The sequence below is a fragment of the Cervus canadensis genome, chromosome 17, assembly GCF_019320065.1.
Source record: "Cervus canadensis isolate Bull #8, Minnesota chromosome 17, ASM1932006v1, whole genome shotgun sequence".
NCBI classification, from domain to species: domain Eukaryota; kingdom Metazoa; phylum Chordata; class Mammalia; order Artiodactyla; family Cervidae; genus Cervus; species Cervus canadensis.
Window position 1 is genome coordinate 62,540,167 of NC_057402.1, and position 16,536 is coordinate 62,556,702.

Sequence of the window (16,536 nt, forward strand, 5' to 3'; positions counted from 1 at the left end):
TCCCAGCAAGAATACTGGAGTGGATTGCCATTTCCTTCTCCAGGGGATCTTCCCAACTTAGAGATCAAAACTCTGCCTCCTGCATTGGCAGGCAGATTCTTTACCCCTGAGCCATCAGGGAAGCCCAAAAGCAGGGTACAAACTCACAAGCATAGTGTGCTCCTATTATATAAGATCATATGGTAACAGGGAAGGGGAAAATACTTTATAAAAATGTGTTTTTAAGAAAGATGTTTTGAATTATGTTTACCAGACATAGCATGTACTGAGTTACCTGTGAGTTGTGAGATTTTAAGTGATTTTTACTTTAACCTCTTCATATTTTCTGTAATTCCTAAGTTTCTAAAAAAAATTATGTAAGTAAAATGGATAAATGACTATTATATTGAGTTCAGAGTTCATATCATTGCTTTTTGAATAAAAGTCTTGAATTAACAACTCACAAAAAAAGGAAATAGAACTACTAAGGGAACTGTCAAAGGTTGCAAATAATGCAAGCTGAAATTGTTTTATTTTTTAAATTAGCAAATTTTAAAGCCAATTGGTGCTGGCTGGAGTGTTTAATAAAACTCTTCTTTCATAAATTGCTTATGATTTTGGAAAATAATATGGCAAAGTCTTATTAGCTTTTAATATAACCTTGAACTTCTGTACTTTTACTGTATACTTTGGAGTAGTATTCTCATGTTTAGGAACATACATATCTAAAGAAATAACCTTTGATTTGGGAAATTGTTCAAACACCTGTTGCAGGAAGGGGGAAAATGGGCTGTTGTCTAACACTCAGAAATGAATTGTCCGAGGAGACACATGTGCTGACAAAGCAAGAGACTTTACTGGGAAGGGGCGTGTGGGCGGAGAGCAGCAGGTGAGGGGACCCAGGAGGACTGCTCTGCCACGTGGCTTTCAGCCTCGGGTTTCATGATGATGGGGTTAGTTTCCAGGTTGTCTTTGGCCAGTCATCCTGACTCAGAATCCTTCCTGCTGGTGCACGCATCACTCAGCCAAGATGGATGCCAGAGGGGATTCGGGGAGGTGGTCAGACATGTGGTGTCTCCTTTTGACCTTTCCTGAACTCTTCTGCTTGGTGGTGGCTTATTAGTTCTGTGTTCTTTACCAGGACCTCCTGTCATAAAATAACTCATGCAGATGGTGGCTCTGGTGCCTGGCCAAGGTGGGCAGGTTTAGTCAGTGTGCTTCCCCTAACAACTCCCCCCTGAGACTTCATACTCAAGATACTTCTTGGGAACTGGGGCAGAGGTCTCTTTCTTCTGTAACTTCTTCCTGCTGTGCATGAGCACAGACCCTGCCTAGCAGAGTAGAAGTCTCTCTTAACCTAAGTCAGGGTATTCTTTGCCTGAAACCAGCATTCATCCTTGTAGGAACAGCAATTTAGCCTGAAACTGTTGGCCTCTGTCAGAGATGAAACAGACAGGGACCAAACAGGAGGCCTAAACGGATGGTGGTCATCACTGGGCCCCAGAAACAGAAGGCAACATTTGGGGTGAGGGCTGCAGGGTGTGTGACTTTCTTCTGATTGGTTGGTGGTGAACACAGAGTGGTACTCCAGGAATCTTGTGTTCAGCCTGAAGTTACCATCCTCCACTTGGGCGGGGCCCTGTTCTGCAGAAGGACTCAAAGATATTGTTATGCATATTTCTTGAGTAGGAACCAGGACTCTGCCTCAAGGCTGTTCCACCGTTTTGATTGCTCCTCCTCTGTTTCTGTATCCCTCCCTTCCCTAATCAGCAACTGTTTGAATCTGCCTTTTGGGACTCAGGGAAGGTCAAGGAGGCTGAATGAAGCCTAGATCCTACAGACAAGAAATGGAGAACACAGAACAGATCTGTACTCTAGAGCCCCACAGAATTCTGCTTAGTTTTAATTCAGGGAATTGTGAAACTATGACTCTGATAACTTCCTGTCAAAATGGGGCATAGGACTGCCTCAGTTTGGAGAACAGTCACTGAACTGGAAGTATTTCTGAGTTCCAAGTCCTAGATCTGAGTTTTGTATGATTAAAATCTCAATCTCTTGGTCTCCCATTTTGGTGTAACAGACTCAACTAGAAGGAATTGGAGTGACAACTGGAATTTTAATAGACAGAATAAATCTCATTTCTTTTCAGAAGAATAAGCATGAAACCAGGTCTGGACCTGGCACTTTAGGGACACTTGTAGCCAGGTAGCCAGTTGCCTAGTTTTATAAAAAGTAAGGTTGCAGTTATTAGCTTCCTACAGACATTGTTCTGAGAATTAGTCTGAAATTACACCCATACTGTGACCTACTTATTTCCATGGATGTCTGAACCATAGCTACTCTATTTTGATTTTTAATTGTGATATTCTCCTTAATAGCCAAAGCAGATATTACAATTAACAATGTTAGTGTTTTTCTAGGTATAAGAAAATGCAAGGATTGGGATTCGTAAAATCTTTTCCTGAAAATATCTATCTGAAGGACTGTTCTTCCAGTTTTTCACAGAGCACAGAGTGCCTCATTTTTTTATCTCCACCCTGAACTCCTTTTAGGGGTGTTAAACGTCAGCAGCTGCAGTGGCTATGATTTAATCTTCGCAGAGGTAGATGGCACGTGCCAGTTGATAGGGCCCCTTCATGGTCATAAGCTTGACCATGATTTTGGGGGCACATCTCATGACCATTTTGTCCCACGGTACTGAGAATGCTGACAATTCCCAGGTCTGGCAGAGATTTCTCTGACAGGCCTTTCAATGTGCTATTACTGGACTAGGCCATAAAGCAGTATCCAAAATTCTCTGGACCACCTGTCTTACTAACCTCTTGGTCCAGGAAAACATTCCCTCTTATTGCTTCTTCCCATATCTAGAGTTACATTGTTATCATCATCAATCTCATATGAAACTATATATTATCAGAGGCTCAGTCACACACTTGGTAATGTAAGAAACAGCAATTCTGTAAAAAAGGTGAAATACAAATAACATAGCCAGCAGTGTTAGTAAAGTCATAAGTAAGAATTAAGCTAGAGCTTCCATTAGAAGCAGCCCAGTATATCCCAGGTCATCTGACTTAGTCTGTTCCATACAAATCCTTATCTTCCACGGAAATTATATATTGGCACTGTCTATAAGGTACATAACCCAGTTTCCTAGTGTTACTAGATTGATTATCCTTAGTATGACTTATTTGTTCCCAGCATAGAGGAGACTTTAAACCTAAATTATCATAGCCTGGTGTTATCTATATAAATCCATCCTGTAATTGTGGGAGATATTTTTCCTTTGCTGAAACTTTGCTTATTGCTCTGATTGAGCTTGAGTAATAGAAGAAAACTCAAATTTATGGCCAGGGTCAAAGCAGGCATTATTAGTTGGCCAGGTGAGGAGATCCCATCCAGTAGTATCAGTAGTGACCTGAACATGATTATAATTTTCCTTTTAAAGTAAATTTCCTCAGGGCCAACCAATTTGAGCCTTGGCTTGAAGAAATTCACCAAGGTAACCTAGAACTGGACACAGGTAATTGGCCACAATCCCAACAATTGGACTGATTTCTAAAAGTAGCATAGGATCAGGCCTAGGATAGAAAAGCTTTTGATTTATATGCAAAGGTCCAAGAAGTTGAGAAAACATTATAAATGGTTGTATGAATCAGGTGCAACATCCTGGGCAAACTGTCTCTCTCTGATGTTGTCTTCTTCTCATCCTGGTGTAGTGCAGTTTCTCCTCTGGGTGTCATTTTATGGTGAGATCAGGTCAGCTGTCCTCTCTATAGACTAGTCCAGTGTAAGGGCCTTTGGAAGTGGAAATTAATCTAAGAGTCAGTTTACCTTCAATTTCACTGTGAATGAGCTAGTTAAGAGCACCTGATAAAAACGTCCTTCCATCCAGATTGGAGACAGTCCATTAAATTATGTCCTTTTCCAGTCCTGGTTGTAGGTTGTGAGGCATCTGTTCTTCATCCAAAGATAGATTACTGAGATAAGCTTCAGAAACAAACTTAGGGTGTCTCTTAATAATTCAAGTAAATTTTGCATTAATATACCCTAACAGCAAAGAACTATCCAGGAAATGGATCTTAGTAGATACAGACCTTCATTAACAAACTGAGATTTAACATTTATTGAAACATCTTTTTCTCCCTAAAATCACCCTCATTTTTACCAGATATAACCAAATTAAGACTAGTTTGTTTGCAAAATAGTTCTGGTCTCAATAAACCTGACCTGATGATTTATATAACCATAATTGATCATAGACTTTTTGCTTTGCTGCAACTTTTATAGAGTCTCAGACCGAACTTTTAAAATAAAATCTTTCAGGGCTAGGAAAGTCATGCCAAAGGCTTATCACAGATTTTGCCTAACAAATCTGGGTGAAGTCTTCACTTTTCAAGGTCTCAAAAATTCCTTGAGATTTCTGTACTTGCTAGTGACATAACCTTCCTAACTTATCTGGTAAAGTTATTGGAAACCTAAGAGTTTCCATCTCTGGAGGGGTCAGATAGAAAAGATAATAATTTCCATTTGTTTATAATTTTACCAAATTAATGTCATAATTAGCTTGAGGTGAATATTTCCCCTACTCCTGGAAAACACTGATTCAAACCTGTAAATTTTTTCAGATAGAAACCATAAAAGTTATAAGCATATTCACCAGTTCAGTCCTTTTGTTAACCTTTGTAAAGTCATCAGGTTTCCCATTAGAATACCAGAACATGACAGAATTTTAGGAACTCCATATGAGTTCTGCTGCTGCTAAGTCGCTTCAGTCATGTCCTACTCTGTGCGACCCCATAGACAGCAGCCCACCAGGCTCCCCCGTCCCCGGGATTCTCCAGGCAAGAATACTGCAGTGGGTCGCCATTTCCTTCTCCAATGCATGAAAGTGAAAAGTGAAAGTGGAGTTGCTCAGTCATGTCCAACTCCCAGCGACCCCATGGACTGCACTCTACCAGATTCCTCCATCCATGGGATTTTCCAGGCAGGAGTACTGGAGTGGGGTGCCATTGCCTTCTCCGCAGGTAAGTTCTAGGATATCTATATTAGTAACATTTATCATACAATACAACCTGAGAGGATTTATTATGCATTTGATAATAATTCCTTTGTAATTTAACCAACCAAATAAACACAACTAGTTTAATATATCTCTCTTTGGGATGTTTCAGGGGCCCTCTGAAGCATCCCAAAGTTAACTAGAGGTCAAAAGAACTTCAATAGAATTTGATTTAGGAAATTTTGTCCCCAAAAAATCAAAAGGGTTTAGAACAGTCAGTCAGATTTAGCCAATGCTGGTGGGTGTGTCACTTAGCTTGCATGTGTCACAATGGGTATAAATACCAAGGCTCAAAGTCTAGTGAAAGTGGATTCTGCCATCTTGGACTTCATTGGTTCTAACCAGTTTTCCTGTGGCTAAGTCATTCCTAACAAAATCTACTTACCCAACTAATTGTAATCCAATCTTAGAAAATCCTTATCATGCATAACTCACTCATTTCACTTCTTTTTCATTTCTCACAACTTTTCTTACTAAAAACACTTCTCTGAAAGTTTTTTTCCACATTGTGTTTGTTCCTTTTCTTGTTAACAAGTTTGTTTAACAGACAGAATACAGTCTTATTTGACCTCTAGTAAATCTAGGTACAACAGAAGTGTTATAGTTATTGATGGTTCTAAAGACATGTCTATATAACCACTATTAATTTAATATTGAATATTTCCTAGTTCACATGAATCTGAAATTCATTTAGCTTAATTTGGAATTGTTTGCTTTGTAAGCACTTACATTTGTTTAAGCCATTTAAATAGAGCTCATTTACAAATTAATCTCAACAATATTATCCAGAGACAAAGACACATACTGAGACACACACATATCCAGACAACCACAACACAAGATTTGGCTTCATTTTCTAAACTTAGTCATGAATCAGATATTACAATATAAAATTCACTAGTTTATAAATAACAGTTGGGATAAATAACATATTTAAAAGCTTCTTCCCATTTGCCCTTCAGTCTTAAGAATTAGAGATGGTCTAGATTAGTGTCCCTGAGAGCCTGATCTCAAGGCAAGGAAGAGAAAACCAAGCTCTAACAAAACAGCATCAGGTCTAAAGAAAATGGCAGCCACACAAAGCAAATGGCCATCATAAATCACAACACAGAACACATACACATACCCAACCATCCCAATCAGACACTCCCTTAAAGGCAAGATTATATTCTCTCAGAAAACCTCCTATAGAGACAGAACTTCAGATCCAAGTTCTAACAGAGTGAATGAAAGTAATCTCAAGTCTTCAAAGATTTCAAAGGGAGGAAAGGAAGCTAGGCTGAAGGAAGACGGGGTAGGAGGCGGGATGGGGGAGCAAAAGGGGTGACCTTATAGACGTCTCTTGCCACCTGCAGATACTCAGGTGTTATGGGACTTCTGGACCTCCAGAGAAGGGAGGACTAGAAATCGGCCCTACCAGAAACCAGGACAGACCAGAACAGAATCAGAATTCTAGTTCTCTCCCAAGCAGAGGTCATTGGCCTCTGATCCTCAGCTCAGTATGAGGCCCTTCGAGCAGACTCCTGGGTCTAAGACTGGGGGACTAGAAAAAATGGTAGGATAGGAAGGGTTAAGGAGAGGGAGGGTGAGAGAGGTCAATAAAGTCTCTTGTTCCTTACCTGGTCTGGGCACCCTGGCCAGTTGTCTGCGTCAGGAGGAGACCAAGGACAAAAGGGTCCTGGTTGGAGTTGCTGGGTCTGGTCCATCGGCAGGCAAGCTGGTCCCCAAGCACCCTGAGTGGTCAGTATGTCAGTTGTGGTGAAGAAGAGTCCCCACCAGAGTCACCATTTGTTGCAGGAAGGGGGACCCCTTCCAGGGCCCAGAAGCAGGCTCTTGTTTAACAGCCAGAAACGAATTGTCTGAGGAGACCATGTGCTGACAGAGCAAGAGGTTCTGTTGGGAAAGGGCCCCCGGGGGGAGAGCAGTCGGCTGAGGGAACCCGGGGGGCTGCTCTGCCCCATGGCTCGCAGTCTCAGGTTTTATGGTGATGGGATTAGTTTCTGGGTGGTCTCTGACCAATCATCCTGACTCAGAGTCCTTCCTGGTGGTGCGCACATCGCTCCGCCAGGATGGATGCCAGTGAGGAGGATTCTGGGATGTGATCAGGCACATGATGTCTCCTTTTCACCTTTCCCAAACTCTTCCGGTTTGTGGTGGCTTATTAGTTCCATGTTCCTTACCAGGACCTCCTGTCGTAGAACATCTCATGCGAATGGTGACTATAGTGCCTGGCCAGGGTGGGCGGATTCAGTCAGTGTGCTTCCCCTAACACGCCAAATTGTTCAAACAGTGTAAACTTTTTTTAAAGAAAAACATAAAGTGGGGGTTTATTTAAGTAAGGATACGCTCTCAGGGAGAGTGAGCAGGCAGGTGAGGAGCTGCCACACTGGATTTCTTTGGTAAACTGGTTATGATGGGCATAGTAATGAAGGGGCAGGATATTCACTAAGGAGGAATTTGAGGGGGGCATCTTCCCCAATTTTCATGCCTGCTCCATTTTCCTGAGAGGAGGAGGGATTTTTGTCCTTATTTAGCTTAGATCAGAAGTGTCAGTGCATGATGGGTACTTCTTATCTATAAGGCTAATTTTATTTGTAATAAGATCATAATGAGCAAAAGGTTACATTTGGACACAGGAGATTCCCACCTTTTCCCACCTTTCTTTGTCTTCTGTTCAGACCCTTATCATCCAATTTCGTATCAGTCTGAAGATTTCTGCTTTGCTTTGTCTGCCTATGTATGGATCCCTGCTGTTTACAAGCTGTGTGATTTCCTGCCACCTGGTCCCTGTCCCCATTTCTCTGCTCATATCTAGCTACCTGCATGCTATAAGATTTCCCCCTCAAGGAGTCTGGATTCTTAAAACCTTATAAGTAGCAGAGGGACTGATGGTCCATCTTCTGTAACTGCTTCAAGCTGACCATGGGCATTGTCCCTACCTGTGGGTCCAGATCTCCTTGCTGTTTGTCAGAGATAGGGTTCTAGGGATTGTGTGTAAACTGTTTTTGATTTAAAGCTAAATGAAACTGAACATAAGATCCCACAAGTGATACTTTTACTACAATGGCAAAGTCTCTACAGAATAATAATAAGTGCTGCTGAAGATGAGCAGCAACTGGCATTCTCATTCTTTGCTGATTGGGATGCAAAATAGCCATTTTGGAAAACAAGTTTTCAGTTTCTTGGAAAGTTAAGCATATGCTTGGCAGTGTGATACCCAGTAATCCCACCTGTATGTATTTACCCTTGAAAAATGAAAACTCACGTGCACACAAAAACATATATATTACATAAATATTTATAGCAGTTCTGTCCACAATTGTCAAAAACTGGAAAAAATGCAAATGGTGACTAATGGGTATACCCACACAATGGAATACCACTCACTAGTTTAAAAAAATAGTGCTATTGATACCCACAACAACATACATGACTCTCAGAGGCTCTGTGCTGAGTGAAAGAAGGCAATCTCAAAAGCTGACACACTGCATGATTCCATGTATATGGCCTTCTTGACAAGATGAAATTAAAGGGGTGGGGAATAGATAAGTGGTTGCCAAGTGCTAGGCCTTGGGGGTATGACTATAAAGGTTTGGGGGTTGATGGAACCACTCTCTCTCTGTACTGTGGTGGTGGTTACACAAATCTATGCTGTTATTGTAATTTGTAGAACTGCACACCCCCAAATAGTCAATTTTACTATATGTTAATTTAAAAATAAAATTTAAATATATGTAAGAAAAATTAGAAGGTAATGCACAAAATTGCAGTATTTTTTAAAATTGTAATTCTATGGGCAACTTTCTTATTTTTCCAATTTTGTATGAACAAACTATTTTTATAATTCAAGTAATATACTTACAAACATGTCTAAACAGCAATATTTGCAGTTTGGGAAGACAACAGATAGCCTTCATACTGCAATTGTATCTGAAGGCACTGTGCATCCTGGTCATTGAGGGCAGTTCATATTGTGTCCAGGAGTCTGTTTATGAAATTAATAAAGTATTCAATTCACTTTAGCAAGTGGAAGTAAAATAATAGAATTTTTGCTTCTTTAAAAGTCTGTTTTATCCAGAAAATTTACTCACGTAGAATTCCCATTTGCTTTTGATGCCAAATAAATGAGACTGTGTCCAAAAGGCAATAATAACCCTTGCACACATGCATTATCTCGTATTCTCCAATCCCAGGAAGGTGAGTGGGGTTAGTATATACAGTTCTCTTTGCAGAGAGGAAACTGAGGTAGAGGAACATTTGTGACTTTCCAAAAATGATATAAAAGGTAATATTACCATTTTTTTTTGAGTCTTTCCGACATTATTAGAAATAAAATAAATGTTGTATGCCTTGGGAGAAAAAATACTTGTTTCCTCACTGAAAATTCAGAAGTGCTTTGACTATAATGAAACATTCTCATTTGTTTGGTTTTTCAGGATTTTATATTGCACGCTGATTCTGCCTCTGCACTACCTTCAACCTTTCTTTTCGTACATCTTCCTCAACCTACAGCTCATGGTCCTGCAAGTTCTTAATCTTTATTGGAGTTACTTCATCCTGAAGATGCTCAAAAGAAGTATATTCACGAAGGTAAGGGCCGTTCAGGTTTTATTGCTCTTAGCAAGTAGATTTCATTGCCGGAACAAAGGTGAGGCCCAGATGATGGAACATTCTACTTAATTTATACTTAACCAGAATTTTTTCTTGATTTGATCATCTTGATGAGAATTTCTCCAAAATATTTTTAAAAATATTATAACAGAGATTGAGAATTTGTCTTTTCAAGTTCTTTATGTGTGACAGGCCCCTAATAAGTAATTTTGAACATACAAATGAATAAACAATTTTGGGAAAGAAGTCACAGCATTTTGGATGGCCAGTTACAAAATAATTTATGAATCTGTTTATGGTCATTAAGTAGATTTCCAAGGTGTTCTTAAGAAATTGCTTTTATTAGAGGACAGGAATTTTCTGGAAAATTTTTATTCAAGAATTGATTGCTGCTTCTTGAAGAAAGTCCTAACGAGTCTAAATTTGCTCCAGTTTGGGGCAGGCTAAATTATGGTGAGAGTTCAGTGCTGTTTCAGATCCTTAGTTCACCTTGGCTGATCGTCCAATTTGTGCATAATGCTCTCCCCCTGAACTTTCTTCTCTCTGAAATTTTGTCCATCATTTGCTGATACTCTTTTTCTGAAACTATTTTCTTCCCTAAGAAATGAATAATACATTTTAGACAATGGAAGGGAATTTTTTTGTTTGTTTGATTTAGAATTCTAGTTTTTAATTTCAGAACAGTGGAGGAGATGGCTTAAAGAAATGAATAAGACACAAATCGTTGCTTTTGGGGAAACAACCCAGAATCTAGTTGGGGAATATTCATCTACTAGCAACTATATTTGTTATATAGAATGTCCTGTGCTGAAGAGAGGTCCCAGAAACTTGTGAAAAACAAAAGAGAAATTGACTCAAGGTGACCAGGGAAAGTTTGGTACAGATGGAATTTGACTGGAATTTTTAAGGCAAGTTAAAGAAAAAATCAAGTCATAACTCCTTCCTTGCCTGGAAGTCATACATATGAGGGAATTTTAATTAAAAATCTTTCAAGGTGAAAGTTACAGCTGGCCCACTTTTGGGTGTTACCTAATCCCTGTATAACATAGCATTGTATCATGATCAGAATGAGTGACATATGTAACAGATGTGCTTATAGTTTATCTGATAAGCTCATTTTTAAAATGAAATCTCTGGTTAATTTATTTTCCTACTTTAGCACTTATGTCTCAAAGATCATTAAAAAGTTGACAAGTAAAGTTCAGGTTGCCATAAATGACCTCTAGGTCTTCTAAATCTAGACAAAGGTATTAGAAATTAGGCTTCATCTGGATTAATCCCAAATCAAATCTTGAATTTTTTTTTAACTAAATTGATGATTTGAACTTGTTTTCCTGAGAAAAGATTCTTTTCTTTAGCTGAAATGGCTTAGAAAATAAACCTCTCATTGAATGATTCTAGTTTATTAATGTTCTCAATAGTTTTTCTATGATCTCTGCAAAAATTACTTCATCCCTAAGTGTCAGGTACAGTTGAAGTAACTGAATTTGAGCAGTTAAGACAATCTGCATATCCAGGGGTTGGAAGGAAGGCAGGTCACTGAACTGAGCCTGCCCTGCCTTCAGGTCCAGCCTTCCTAGAGCTCCTGTCCCAGTCAGAAGCGGTTCCCTTTTTAACTGGTCATTGTTGTTGTTCAGTCCCTAAGTCATGTCAGACTCTTTGCAACACGATGGACTGTAGCCCGCCAGGCTCCTCTGTCCATGGGATTCTCCAGGCAAGAATACTGGAGTGGGTTGCCATTCCCATCTCTTGGGGATCTTCCTGACCCAGTGATCAAACCCACATCTCCTGGTGAGTGACAATAATTACAGGCTTGGAAGGGATCCAGGCAGAACAAAACTTGGAAACTAGAAAATACTCTTTTTTGGTTTCATCATGATTTTCATATTTCTGATCTCTAATGGGTAATACCAAGCCTGATTAAAAACCCTGTGGGTTGGGGAGCTGTGGACAGGAATTCCTGATTTCTCATGCCGTACTTTGGAAAAGCTGTTTCCAATTGCAGTTTGACAGCAGCAGTGGAGGCCCCCGCGGCCCTAATCCTTGCAGCCCTTATGACTTCAGCTGGCTTGCATGTGCACTCTGTTTTCCACAGCAGTGGCAAATCTGGCTGTGAAATCAGCTTCTTCCTCCAAAGCCATAAAGCCGCCTTTTAAAGAATGCTGTTTGAAAGCGTAGCTGCATTGCAAAGGGGAGGAAAGAGATAGAGGCAGGAGCTGAAATTTTTAGAGGACAGCTAACAAGTCAGTTTTCAATTCTGTTTAGTAAATAGTTAGCATTTAACACATAACACAATTGTTACTAAGGTGATTAATTCTTGATATTTATAAAATGGAATTGCAGAGGTTTGTAGGCCTCCAAAATATTTTTTAAAATCTTATAACAGACATTGAGAATTTGTCTTTTCAAGTTCTTTATGTCTGACAGGCCCCTAATAAGTAATTTTGAACATACAGATGAATAAACAATTTTGGAAAAGAAGCCGCAGTATTTTGGATGGCAAGTTACAAAATAATTTATGAATCTGTTTATGGTCTCTATGAATTTGCATGGTAGACTGAAAAGATTAAAGTGATTATTCTTTAAAAAAATAGTGATTTTTTAAGAATAGGAAAAACTTATTTTCCCTAAGCAATAGGGTTTCTGCATGCTTATGATGAATTTGCTACTTTAGAATAACAATATTGTTGTAATTTCAGGAAACTAACATATAAACACCATGGTTAGCAGGCAGCTTGCTGTTAAGAATAAGAATTGGCATCGAAACTTAACTGGTTCCTATAAAATGGAGAATTTTGTGATGAACTACCAGCCCACACATCACATCGGGAAGTATGATGGGCTGACATATTCAGCTTACTCTCTTTGCAAACATGAGAAGTGCTTTCAGAGGAAATTAGAAGAAGCATAGCATGCTTTTGTTTGATATTACTTAGAACTTGATCATTCTTAAGTTTTTGTTTTCTTTCTTCTAAATATCATACCGGGTGCTGGCCAACTCAAGCATGTTTCTGTGACATCTTAGACTGGTACATCGCCAGAACATGGAGGTGGGACTGTAGCCTGCAGCTGTTACAGCCAGGCTGGAGAAGCCAGTGCCTTGGCAACTGGCCCTAGCCATCTGCTCTTGACAAGCAGTGTCTCTTAAGTTCACAGAATGACACTTCAACACATGCAGAACTATTTTAGTTAGGGAAAGGAACACTCTAATAAGGGAAACTGAGGAAACTGAGGCTCAACCAAATTCACACAGTAATTGCATGGTAAGGTCAAGACTAAAAGACCGTGAATCTTTTAACTTATAATTGTTGTTGTTCAGTTGCTAAGTCATGTGCGACTCTTTGCAACCCCATGGACTGCAGCATTCCAGGCTTCCCTATCCTTCACCATCTTCCGGAGCTTACTCTGATTCATGTCTGTCTGGTTGATGGTGCCATCCAACCATCTCATCCTCTGTCGTCCCCTTCTCCTCCTGCCTTCAGTCTTTCCCAGCATCAGGGTCTTTTCCAATGAGTAAGCTCTTCGCATCAGGTAGCCAAAGTACTGGAGTTTCAGCTTCAGCATCAGTTCTTCCAATGAATATTCAGGACTGATTTCCTTTAGGATTGACTGGTTGGATCTCCTTGCAGTCCAAGGGACTCTCAAGAGTCTTCTCCAACACCACAGTTCAAAAGCATCAATTCTTTGGCACTCAGCTTTCTTTATGGTCCAACTTTCACATCAATTCATGACCACGTAACATCATACTTTTGACTATATGGACTTTTGTTGGCAAAGTGACGTCTCTGCTTTTTAATAGCTGTTGGTCATAGCTTTTCTTCCAAGGAGCAAGTGTCTTTTAATTTCATGGCTGCAGTCACCATCTGCACTGATTTTGAAGCCCAAGAAAATAAAGTCTGTCACTGTTTGCATTTTTTTCCTCATCTATTTGGCATGAAGTGATGGGACTAGATGCCATGATCTTTTTGAATGTTGAAATATTTTTAAAATTTTGTTTATTTTTTATTGAAGGATAATTGCTTTACAGAATTTTGTTGCTTTCTGTCAGACATCAATATTAACCAGCCATAGGTATATATATATATGTCCCCTCCCTCTTGAACCTCTGGAGCAGGACCAGATTAGAGTCTGAGCTGCCTCCACAGCAGGTCCAGAGACCAGTGTAGTGTTGGAGGGCATATAAGGGAGGCGAGCTGGACTGTGACTCCAAGTGAGGGAAAGGACACTGACAGCAGAGACACAGAAAAAATGTATTATTTTCATATTTTGAATGTTGAGTTTTAAGCCAGCTTTTTCACACTTCTTTCACCTTCATTAAGAGGCTGTTTAGTTCCTCTTCACTTTCTACCAAAAGGGTGGTGTCATCTGCATATCTGAGGTTATTGATATTTCTCCCAGCAGTCTTGATTCCAGCTTGTGCTTCATCTAGCTTGGCATTTCGCATGATGTATGCTGTGTATAAGTTAAATAAGCAAGGTGACAATATACAGCCTTGAGGTACTCCTTTCCCAATTTTGAACCAGTCCATTCTTTCATGTCCAGTTCTAACTCTTGCTTCTTGACCTGCATACAGGTTTCTCAGGAGGCAGGTCGGGTGGTCTGGTATTCCCATCTTTTTAAGAATTTTCCAGTTTGTTATGATTCACACAGTCAAAGGCTTTAGCATAGTAGATGAAGCAGATGTTTTTCTGGAATTTCCTTACTTTTTCTATGATCCAAAGGATGTTGGCAATTTGATCTCTGGTTCCTCTGCCTTTTCTAAACTCAACTTTTACATCTGGAATTTCACAGTTCAGGTACTGTTGAAGCCTAGCTTGAAAAATTTTTGAGCATTACCTTGCTAGCATGTGAAATGAGCACAATTGCAGTAGTTTGAACATTCTTTGGCATTGCCCTTATTTGGATTGGAATGAAAACTGATCTTTTCCAGTCCTGTGGCCACTGCTAAGTTTTCCAAATTTGGTGACATATTGAGTGCATCATTTTAGCAGCCTCATATTTTAGGATTTTTTTTTTATCTTTTAGGATTTGAAATAGCTCAGCTGGAATTCCACCACTTCCACTAGCTCTGTTGGTAGTGGTGCTTCTTAAGGCCCACTTGACTTCACATTCGAGGATGTCTGGCTCTAGATGAATGACCACACCAGCATGGTTATCCAGGTCATTAAGACTTGCCACCTGGGAAGCCCTATAATACTTAACCTTTCCTAATTTTTCAGGGAAGAAGATTAATAACAAGAAAATTAATTTAAAACAGTTTAATAGAGTAAAAAATAGTACAGAAACAAACTGAATAATCAAAATAGTCGATTAAAACATAGGTCCTTCGATTTGTTTTTGAACTTTTTAAAAGCATAAAACAGTTTTGTAATTATTTTTTGAATGATTTTTAATCTTTACTTTTTACCTCCTAGTAAAGAAAGCATGTAGGGTAATAGCTAAGACTAATGGCTCTATGCAGATTTGTATCTTGAGCATTATTATTTCTCTTCATTGCCTCAGTTTCCTCACCTATAAAATGAGGCTGATAATATTAGTGCCTGCCTTGTAGGAGAAAGCCCTTAGAAGAATGTCTGGCACCCAGTGCCCACATGATAAATGTTAGCTGTCATTATCATTGTCACTGTTACAAGGCAGCACTATTCCTTGTGCTGAATCCCAGAGACCCTGTGAGTTTCAAGTGACCTGGCCGTTTACTTGCAGTCAAGCTCTCCCTTCCATTTGCTTAGATAAAGCTATACAGCTGATGTCAGAGGTCAGAGTCCTTGACTTTCTGCCAGTGGCTCCAGTGACAGTTTCCTAAGCTGTCTTCTGCCAGTTGACTTTCACAACTCACATTCTAGATAGTACTTTTGGACACATTCACTCAGATATCAGCATTTTAGGGAAGAAACACAAAATCTGTAACTTCAAAGACGACTTCAGTTCTCTTTTCTTAGTCGGCAATAGTGGATGTAAAAACAGCTGAACAAGACATGATAAAAATATCACAAAGACTGACCGCTGAGGTAGAGTGTTATAAAAATGCTATTGGTTTATATTTCCATATGTCTGGGTATTATGTAGATTAATTTGTTTAACAATCTATTCAAGGAGCAACAGTGGAATCTATGAAATTTGATAACAAAAATAATTTTTCAAAGTTACTGGACTCAAAGAATTTCAAACTTGAATGTTCTTCTATACTTGATGTTCAGTCCAGCCACAAATAGAGAATCGCATAGGATTTCGGAGCTGGAAGAGACTACTAAGTGTCTGCCAGGAAACCAGGATCCCCTCAGGGTGCTGCTGCTGCCACCCCCTGACGTCCATGTGGATGGTTGTCTCTGTTGTCTGGAGGAGGGGAGAGCTGAGTGAGGAACGCATGCAGTTCACCCAGGGCCACACAGGACTGGGGGTTCTTGAGGTTAATGCTGTTCTCTGCCTCCCCAGGAACAGTGTACATCTGTGTGTGTGTGTTTAGTGTGGTTATGGTCACTTCCCACAAAATTCATGATCTTGTCATTGACTTTGCTTGGTTACCTTGGCAAATAATTGGTTAATTCCAACTCTTCATAGAGGCTACTCTTCAGAAAATCTCACTGAGGGCAAATTCCCATTGGGAGATTTTCTGGCTTAAATCAATCATAAATCTCTTTTACACCTGAGTGTAGAGCTGTTTAAAGAAGTCAAAGATAATAAAAGAGAAAACATATCTTGAGTGAGGACCAGGCCCACGAGTAGACTGGCCTCTTCTAAGCCGCGTGCCCCCAACGGAACCCCTGCTGCTTTGCCCTCTACTGAGAGGCCTCCACAATAGGCCCACATGTACAGCCAGGGCCCCGAGGTGGTTGCTTGGGAGAAGCCCCAACCTCACATTCACAGTGGAGGTGGAAGTGGCACAGAAC

The 16,536-nt window shown here is 39.9% G+C and overlaps 1 protein-coding gene across 2 annotated transcripts in view; it reads left to right on the forward strand.

Annotated features, from left to right (window-relative positions):
* The window catches only part of CERS3 (ceramide synthase 3), a 158,915-nt gene that overhangs the window by 82,011 nt on the left and 60,368 nt on the right, over nt 1-16,536 (forward strand). For both annotated transcript variants that reach the window (XM_043489997.1, XM_043489998.1), the window contains exon 10: nt 9,475-9,628. In XM_043489997.1, the coding sequence (XP_043345932.1) occupies nt 9,475-9,628 (154 nt within the window). The remainder of the gene's footprint in view (nt 1-9,474; nt 9,629-16,536) is intronic.